Genomic DNA, 9,580 nt, shown 5'->3' with positions numbered 1-9,580 from the left:
ATAAGTCTCATGGAATAATTGCGACTTATAAATCACTTTCGACAATTGCGACTTATAGATCGCATTATAAATTGCATTCAGTAAATATAATTTTATTGCGATCAGACACTTTAAAACTCTGAATATCAAGGTTCAGTTTTTTCTACTAAGGTTATTAATTATTTTTATTCAGATACATAAACATGTGATTTAATGTTTTATTATTTATATTGAGTACATGTTCTTTTATAATTTTGAAGGTAAAAAATAATATATGGGACCTTTCGTATCGAGATTCTGGATCATGTTATTCCCATCAAAGGAGAATAAGATTGTGGTATTTTGGATTGGATTACGTTTAGCAAAACGACTACGCTTTACAAGTTGCATTTAGGAGAGGTCGTTACTAGTAATCCTATGTTTGAGGAACTTGTTTACAAGAACATACGATTCGAGATACAATTACTAGTACCTTATGTTTTCTTCTGTATTTTTGAGTTATTATTCTCACGTTTATACTCTTTTAGTCATGTCAATATGCATCAAATTATATTAAGTTAGGTGTTTGTAGAGAGTGGTTTTAGTCTATGCAGAGACTTGTAGTATGTGGAAACTCTAATTTGCATTAAAGACTTTAGTTTTATTATGCCACGCCTAAGATTCGAACTTGTGATTCAAAGAAATTTTTGAGCCCCCTTTATTAATACATTTTAAAGTTTCCCTTATGTCAAGGAGATTCTAAAACTTAAATGTATAAAAAAAATTGTTTTTACTCTATTTGCACGGTAAAATTGTTTTGAAGGTAAGATTTTTAATTAGAGAGTTTACCTTACAATTTTGGACAGATAGCACCACATGTAATACTATTTGGGGTATAAATGAAACCGACAAATTACACCAACCCAATAATTCGAGTCAAACCGAGAAAACAAATTTGATTATGGTTTGGTTTGATGTTGGAAAAAAATACGACCATATTTGGTTTGGTTTGGTTTTAACTAAAAAAAAGTCAAACCGAAACTAAACCAACCCGACATTATATGTATAGAAGTTTTAAATATATTTAATACATAAAAATATTTATGCTAGTGCAGTTTATAAATATTTCTTAAGCTTTTTCATAGTTTTATCTTTTAACGTATTATTTCAAGCTTGAGCTTATAATTTTTGGATACTCCAATAAGTTTTATAGTCCATAAATGTTAGTAACTCAAATAAATCCTAAACCAAAATCATATCAATACTAATGCTAATAATAAAAGACATTCAATTCAATTGTACTATGGATGAAAATAGTGTTGGATATCTATTTTTTTAGTTTTTCCATGGTTTAGGTAAAATGTATAACTTATTTTTCTTTTAGTGGTTAGTCATGTAAATAATAGTACTTATTAGTCATAATTTTAAATTATGTTTGTTTTCATTATAAACATTAATAATATTTATTTTATGCGATTTTATTATCTTTATTGTTGAATATTTTAGTACAATGCCATGACTCATCTCATATTTATGTTATTTTATTGAAAAACACCTTATATAGTTCTGTCTTACTAGGATTAAAAAAAAAATATTTGGAGCACAAATTTTACGTTTTGTGCTATGAAGACTTTATGAAAAAAACCCCGGAAAAACCCGAAAACCCGAGAAAAACCTAGATTAAAAAACCTGACTTTTATTGGTTTGGTTTGGTATTTAGATTTAATAACCCGATACAATTGGTTTGGTTTGGTAATTAGAAAATCGGAACCAACCTAACTCATCTACACCCCTGCTGTGTATATAGCCATGTATGATTTAGATTTGTTTACCTATATGAAGAATTTTTAGCTTCTATTGAAAATGATAATAGTAAACATCACTTGATACCTTGAGAATTAGTAAACATCTTCCTTGAAGTGTAAAATTTGTCGCAGGAGATAGTAGGTATTCGGTGAAATAGTCGAGGTTCGCACAAGCTGGCTCGGACACCACCATCACCAAAAAAAGGATAAAGAAAGTTTCTTGGGCCGTGATTTTTTCACCATCTGCATTGATAAATTGGAGAAGTCGTTTAACCAGAGCTTAACTAGGATTAATTTTCTTCTTGTATGTACTTGTTTACTCCTTCCCCCTGTGTGTGTCTGTTAACATTGCATGAAAATATTAGGAACTTTTATTTGCATCATATTTCTGCAGATTACAAAGTCGTGAATTCAACTCATTCCACATCCAATCATCTTTGCCATTTTCTCCTGGTGTTTTCTTCCTACTTATTTTACCAGGTCTGGGATCTCGGCGGCGAAAAAAGGGTCAGGACATCATGGGAAAATTACTATCGCGGAACTCATGCCATCATTGTAGTCATTGACAGCAGTGACAGAGCCAGGATTTCCACTACGAAGGACGAGCTCTTTAGGCTGCTGCTGAGGATGTGCAGAATGCCGTTGCACTAGTATTTGCAAACAAACAAGACCTTAAAGATGCCATGACATCTGCAGAAATAACTGATGCACTTTTCACTTCATAGCATCAAGAACCATGGTTGGCATATTCAAGCCTGCTGTGCCCTCACCAGCTACGGTTTATATGATGGTTTAGGGTGGATTGCACAACGAGTTACTGGAAAAGCAACAAACTAGAGCTAGTCGGATAAAAAACATACAACAACAGCATACTCAGTATAATCCCACATAGTGGGGTCTGAGGAGGGTAGTGTGTACGCAGACCTTACCCCCTACCTTGTGGAGATAAGTCGGATAAAAAACATGCCTTTTGTATTTATCGAAGAGATATAAAACAAATAACAGTCATTCTTGATCAAAAGGTTAGCAACTCAGACAGGTATATAAATCATTTCTAACCACAAGCAAATACTTGTCAATAAGATGTTATAATAGAAAATTGTCATCTGCACAATGCTACCAGTAACCTATCAATAAAGATGAGAATCTTGATTTTCAACTCTTAAGGGAATAAAAGATGCCATTTTCTACACATTGAAACATTTCATTACACACTTGATAAGACATCTCTGTGTTAGGCAACACGCTGTGCGTACCAACTTCACCTTCGTCTCCAATCAATGAAAATCTCCAAAGTCAGCCAAAGAGTGATTACAATATCCAGCATCTGCAACCCGATGTATCTTGTGGTCCTTCAAACCATCGATCCCAGTAAGGATTTGTTGGACCATGTGTTCTGATGTAGAAAATATTTAATAAATTAGCAAAATATAAAACTCATGAGACGTGGCGATAAAGCACGAGTAGTTCTTACACAGGCAGTAATGGATCTGGACTCGTTTCCACATTACTTAGCATCCTAAAGTCCATGTAAGAGAATTAAGTTAGACAACCATAACGCGCACTGAACAAAAACAGATAATTAGTACTTACTCCTTGCAAGCAGTTGACGCCTTTTCCATTTTGTCAAGCAATTCAAGTTCTTCCTGCACATATTACATCATTGCCGAATAGTAAATAAACTTGTCGATAGACAACAACAAAAGAAGAGTCAATAGACGAGTAATAATCAACAAGTAATACAACATTTTTTCTGATGTTGACACAAGAAAAGCAACGGTGATCAACCATGTCTAGTTTTAAGCCCTCTCAAAGAACATTTGGACAATGCCACCAGAAATTACACGACATGCAAAAGATGACTTTGCAAATAACAAAAACCACCGTAGCTGTCAAACTATGGGCTAATTGTGCATCACACTGAACATATGGACAACAAAGTCACATTTGAAAACAAACTCAAAAAAGGCAGGCAGGCCTAGGGAAAGAAGGGAACATCAAAAAGAGCAAAAGGATGTTCCATTAATATACAGGTCCATATTCATAAAATTATGTTGGACTTTGTGCGAATAAATTGTCGCCAAGGTATCTATAAAATATATTTCAGGATTTTGACCCCACTATGTGGGATTATATTGGGTTTTTTGTTGTTGATTTAGACCATAAGAACTTTGCTCGAATATGGAAGAACAAAAAAGCTATAACGAGGACAGTCAAATTATAACTCCTGATTGCATCAGTAGCTCATAACTTTCCTTTCTTTTTTTTTTGAATAAATCAAGAGTATTATTAATGTTACACCATGTTGGTCTCAAATGGACATATATAATACAATACACGTTAAGCCTCCCAAAAGTCTTAGCCGCCTATCATCTAGACAGGCCTACATGTTGACATGTTGTCACCAAGTATTAACTCAATTAAGTCTGCCAATACTGAACAATGAATGGTTAAAAGTATTTTCTTATTATTTACCAACCACATCGGAGATGCGCAAGCACAGCCTGGTGGTTGCACGAATCTCATTCTGGATAGGGGCACACACATTGGTCAAAATAACAAAGTAGAGGGAGCAAAAGTTAAGCGTATCGAGTTCCACGTAGTACATTTCCAAATAATAGAAAGATACTTGTAATCCTATCGATACAGCTAGTTGCATATGTTGTAAGGTTACTGAATGATCGACTGTATACAATATGAATGGAGAAAAAATTGATTCTCCCATTAACAAAGAGGTTATATAAGATGTGATACCCAAAATATCACATGCATATGCAGAGAAATGGTAAATATTGTATATAAGAGCTTCTTAATTGATACATTTGATACTAATATGCATTTTCATGAAGAGGTTGTCACAGTTCATTTAGACAGAGACTTTCGGCTGCCATTATCTTGTGGCTTCACTTATAAAGATTTAAATGAACTTTTGCAACAAGGACGAAACATCCTTCTCTATCCAACAAATTCCTTTGCATGAAGGTTATTGTAAGAACTCCTTTACCAGGTACATAACCTAAAAGCTTACTCTTCGAAGTCCTTTGACGTAACTCTACCAAATAAAGTTCTTCATGCTCTGAGGATAAAAAGTTTCAAAATTTATGAGCAAGAGATGCTCTGTGTTTCTCTTGACCAGTTCTACTTCCCAAATTTGACATGTAAGATCACACAGATGAAAAGGTAACTTAAACAACAATGCACCAGGACTAGGTCATCACATAAAGGGAACACCTTTTGTACGGAACAAAAGCATCAGCACAAACTCACAGAACAATTTATCTTGAAATTATCCTGATAAAAACATGAATACAAAATTCTAGGTTGTGTAACACAAGCAGTAAATTGAAGATCCATCCCATTTAAGATTTCATAACCAAAGTATCTACAACCCTTTCCCAGTGTCAGTTTGTTCATTCACAAATCACGTTTTGAATATTTTCTACGACTTCTGGCTTTTGTTAAGAGGTTCACATTATATTTGTAAAGCAAATTTGGGACTCAGTCTACTGCCTCATTGAGCACAATAGAAGAAGACCCACATAGTCAAACCAATCAGTTGCGACTAAAGCTTAAACCTAGTTTTGAATTCTACTTATTAGGGATCAGAATTTGAATTATTCAAATCTCAATCCGCTTGGCAAATTTGTATTGTTTTTCTATTACAACCACTTCTTTGCTCTAGAAAGATTTAGTTCATTTAGATCTTTTACTAAGCCTCAATATCATCTAAGGCACTATCCACTCAAAGAATCCAACAGAGATGGCCTTTCACCGGAACTCTCTCCACTCCCACCATACAACTACCGCCAGCCAGCACCAACGCATCACTGCGTCAGTCTTTTCTCCATATTTTTTCTACTGCTACTACTGAGAATATGTTACTGTCAATATAATGTATTGGAAGGAAATCACCTCAATATATACTCTTTTTATTTTTGATAATGGTGGTACCCGTACCACATTGCACGCAACTAATTGTTCCACCAGGTACCAGCATCCCCTCACCAGTACATGTATTGGATAATCCGGCCCAATATACTTAGGTAGAAGGGAAGAAATTACCTGACTTTTTTGCCTCTCTGACTTAATTGCAGTAGATTGTATATTTCAATCTTTTTAACTAAATACCTTTTACTTGATAGTGGATGACTAATTTCACCCCCTGATATCACAAGTCAAGTTTCTTTTCATAGGATCCATGGATAATCATTTGACTGACGCAACAATTTGATAACGTCGGATCAACTCAAGTGCACATTAAATGCGAGTTATGAGTGACAACTAATCTAGTAGAATCAAGCTAATTCTAGAGTTGAAGAGGCCTTCTAAGTCAAAGTAGGTATCAAAGTGTGGGACTTTGTAACAGAACTGATGTTTTCTTGTCTATCTTATTTCTTTCTTAATAGGTTCTCTTTCAGTATAATTCTCAGTCTAATACCTGAAGTTATATGTGTCTTGCATGAGAGAAGGAAAGTGGATAATCTTTCCTCTCTTTTTTTCCTATTAAAGTAAACAACTTCTCTACCCCATGGTAGGGGTAAGGTCTGCGTACACACTACCCTCCCCAGACCCCACTCATGGGATTATACTGGGTTGTTGTTTCTATTAAAGTAATTTTTTTTCTCTGTTTAAAGGAAAAGTTAGTAAGCAAAAGAGAGAAGGGGTTATGTAGTACATTAGCCACAAAACAGTAAAAACATCTAAGTTCAGATTATTACTCCCTACGTCCTAATCTTTATGACACTCTCCATTTTGGAATGTCTGAGCATGTTTGACACCATTCCATTTCTATACAGTTTTCTCAATTTTCAAGAATTCAAATTCATCAAGCGATTCAAAGTTTAAAACTTTGATGTAATGTTTCTCTACTAAACTAGCTTTTCCACTGTTATTTTAATATATTCTCCACAAGCACTAATCTACATTCAAATTAACATCTTGAACGCAGTGTTCAGTCAAATACCGCCATATAAAAAGGATGGAAGTGAGTATAAAATTCTAGCCCCCTTTCACAGCTATAATGAAATGACAAAAGCAGAAGCGGAGCTAAGATTTGAAGATTATAGGTTCTGAATTAGTCACATAAACCATAGCTCGTTTTGGTTACTGGGTACAAATTTAATGAATTTCCTAATACAAATATAGTTTTTAAGCAAAAGCGACTGGGTTCGGCCGAACCCGGACCTAATGGGTTCGGTTCGACCTTCCGCCTCTGGATAAAAGGTCTGAAGCTAAGAACTGATGGAAAGAAGCCGAAGACAACAAACAAAAAATCTCATTTCATAGCCAAAGAAGATCCTTGTATTTGTCTACTTTCATATAAAACAACCACCACGAAAATTCGTCATCTTCAAAAAATCTTCACAGCAAGAAACCCCCGACCAACATAAACTCTTCAAAAAGTTCACATTTTTACGATCTATTCCCCATATTGACCAACAACATTCATGGACAGGAAAAGCCAAAACAACAGAAAAGCAACTTCTTTTATTAGCAGGCAGTGAAGGAACTCTAGTTCAATTACTCCGATTGGTTTGTGATCCAGTGATACTTTTCCTCCTCTTCTACGCATTTTAGATTTCCCTCTCTTCTCTGCCGTCTCTTTCTTTCTCCCACTCCAAAATCAATTAACTAGCGCTCCTCATTCTAAATAACAAGACACTCCCTCCACTGACTTTCTATGTTGAATGAATCAGTTCCTTAATGAGAGAAACAAAGTTCACTATGTTACTTTCTGACTTCAGATGTCTACAGAAAGGGGACATCTGTCCATGCCTCATTAGATATTACACCAGCACAATCTATTTTTTAATCAACCTTCAAAATCTATTCAGCAACACAAAAGTGAAGGCAGCTCAAACAGTACCACGAAGTATTTCTCTTGCAATGCGGCAGCTTTATAAGCAAACTCTGAACCAGCAGTCAGAAACTAAAACAGCCGAGTCATGGATTAAACCATCTCAGCATGAACGAAGAACTAAAGATTTTATGAGCCATTTTCACCAACAAGTTTCAAAAGCTCTAGCTAGAGCTCCATGCCAACTCCAAAATATACTCGAAACAATAAATACTCAACTCTCAAAAACATAAAGAATTCACTTCAAAATTCAACGATTTTTCTCCCTATATGTCCCATTTCTCCAACAAGTTTCAAATGCTCTAAATAGAACTCAATTTCAAGTCCAAAACATATTCAAACGGCTCATATTCAACTCTCAAAAACATTATCCACTTCAACACACAAAGATTTCCCCCTACTACATCTAGAATGCATCCGAAAGGGGACATAAACTTCAGGCCTTCCACAAATCAAGAACTTTACTACGATATGAGAAATGAAACAGCTCATGTCTCATGAACACAGCAAAAAAATTCTTTTCATAATTAAAGTAAAAAAAGCTCTACTGTTTGTTAGTTGATCGTCAACCCTTTTCACCCATATTATCGGGCACATAGAACAATAGATCCCTTTTCTCTTTAACACAATTCACTATTTTCACCTGTACATTATACCAATACAACAGAAGAATTCCCCCCTAGGAAAAAAAAAATTCAAACTTTATCCTCAAATAGAGCAATTAACAACAACCATATTCAGCTAACCAGAAAGAACAATCAAATTTTAAAACTTCTAAAGAACAAAAACAACAGTTAAGCCTCAGTTCCAAACAAGTTGGAGTAGGCTATTTGAATCATCACTAACCATGTTACTTCATATAAACTCATCTCAGGCCAATATTATACAAAATAAAAGTAAAAGTAAAATTAAAAGCAAAGCCAACAAAAAGTCAAAAGAGACATCAAACAAACCTCTAAGAAGCGAGTTTCTTGCTCAAGTCTCTTCAATTCAGCAGATATCCTATGTTTCCCTCTTGTATCAGTTGCTGCAACAACCGATCTCAACTGTTCTGAGCTCTCTGATTGCATTATTTTTTTCGCACACACACACACTTTTCTCAAAAGCTCCAAATTACCTAAAGAATCAGAATCATGTATACACAACTAACAAAACTGTTCAAACACTATAAGAAAAGAACCCCATTTATTAAAAAACAAAAAAAACAAGAAAAGACCAAATCCCTAAAAAAATCAAAATCGTGTAACAAACTAACAAAACTGTCCAAGAACTAAAAATAAAATAACCCCATTTGGATAAAAAATCAAGAAAGACCCAATATTTATTAACAAAAATAGAAACTTTGAGATTCTGTAACTGAAACTTAGAGATTCTTGGACTGTAAATAGACAGAAAAAAGGGTAGCAGACAATTGAAGAGACAATGCAGAAGGTAAAAAGAGAGTGCTTGAGGGGGGTAGTAGGGGGTGGGTGGGGGTAGGCTGGGTGGGGGGTGGTTTACTTTTGTTGTTTTGTTCTGCAAAAGTGAATTGAAATGTTCCAAGGGGATAGACAAAACAGAATGAAGAAGAAAGATGAAACCAAAAAGAAAAGAAAAAGAAAAAGGAAAGTTGGCTTTTTGGTATTTCAATTGTTTTTTATTTTTTGTGAATAATGAAAAAGTTGGTAATCTTTTTTTACTTATTTACTTTTCCCTTTTTCTCTCCCACTACTTTACACCAATTTTCTGTCTTTTTTTGTCTCTCTTTCCTTCTTGCTTGAGGAAGGCGGGGGGGGGGGGGGGGGTTAAGGGGGAGTGTCTCTCACTGTTTAGTTCAGAGTTGTTGCTAAGCACTTGGAAAACTGATTTGTCACCTTCAAACAGTCAACAGTCAGCTCCAATATCTCAATATCATCACTAACCACCTTTTACCTCTTTTTATCTTTTTTTTTTTTTGGTTATATATACATTGAAGGGATAA

General features: G+C 34.7%; 1 protein-coding gene and 1 pseudogene across 2 annotated transcripts; one reads left to right on the top strand and one right to left on the bottom strand.

Moving 5' to 3' along the window:
• Positions 1–253: 253 nt before the first annotated feature.
• LOC107777549 (uncharacterized) lies at positions 254–2,600 on the top strand (annotated as a pseudogene).
• A 153-nt stretch (positions 2,601–2,753) lies between these two features.
• LOC107777545 (guanine nucleotide-binding protein subunit gamma 1-like) lies at positions 2,754–9,276 on the bottom strand. Of its 2 annotated transcripts, XM_016597586.2 has the most exons (4): positions 8,574–9,184; positions 3,357–3,409; positions 3,238–3,282; positions 2,754–3,159 (listed from the first exon to the last, which is right to left on the bottom strand). In XM_016597586.2, exons 1-4 carry the CDS (start codon positions 8,688–8,690, stop codon positions 3,075–3,077), a joined length of 300 nt encoding a protein of 99 aa, XP_016453072.1. In that variant the 5' UTR covers positions 8,691–9,184; the 3' UTR covers positions 2,754–3,074. The 2 variants fall into 2 exon arrangements, with proteins under 2 accessions (XP_016453072.1, XP_016453073.1); XM_016597587.2 differs by lacking the exon at positions 3,238–3,282 and having other exon boundaries at positions 8,574–9,276.
• Between the last annotated feature and the right edge of the window lie 304 nt (positions 9,277–9,580).

The sequence above is a fragment of the Nicotiana tabacum genome, chromosome 14, assembly GCF_000715075.1.
Source record: "Nicotiana tabacum cultivar K326 chromosome 14, ASM71507v2, whole genome shotgun sequence".
NCBI classification, from domain to species: Eukaryota; Viridiplantae; Streptophyta; class Magnoliopsida; order Solanales; family Solanaceae; genus Nicotiana; species Nicotiana tabacum.
The sequence above is the reverse complement of the archived record's forward strand: the minus strand, read 5'-3'. Positions and strand labels throughout refer to the sequence as shown.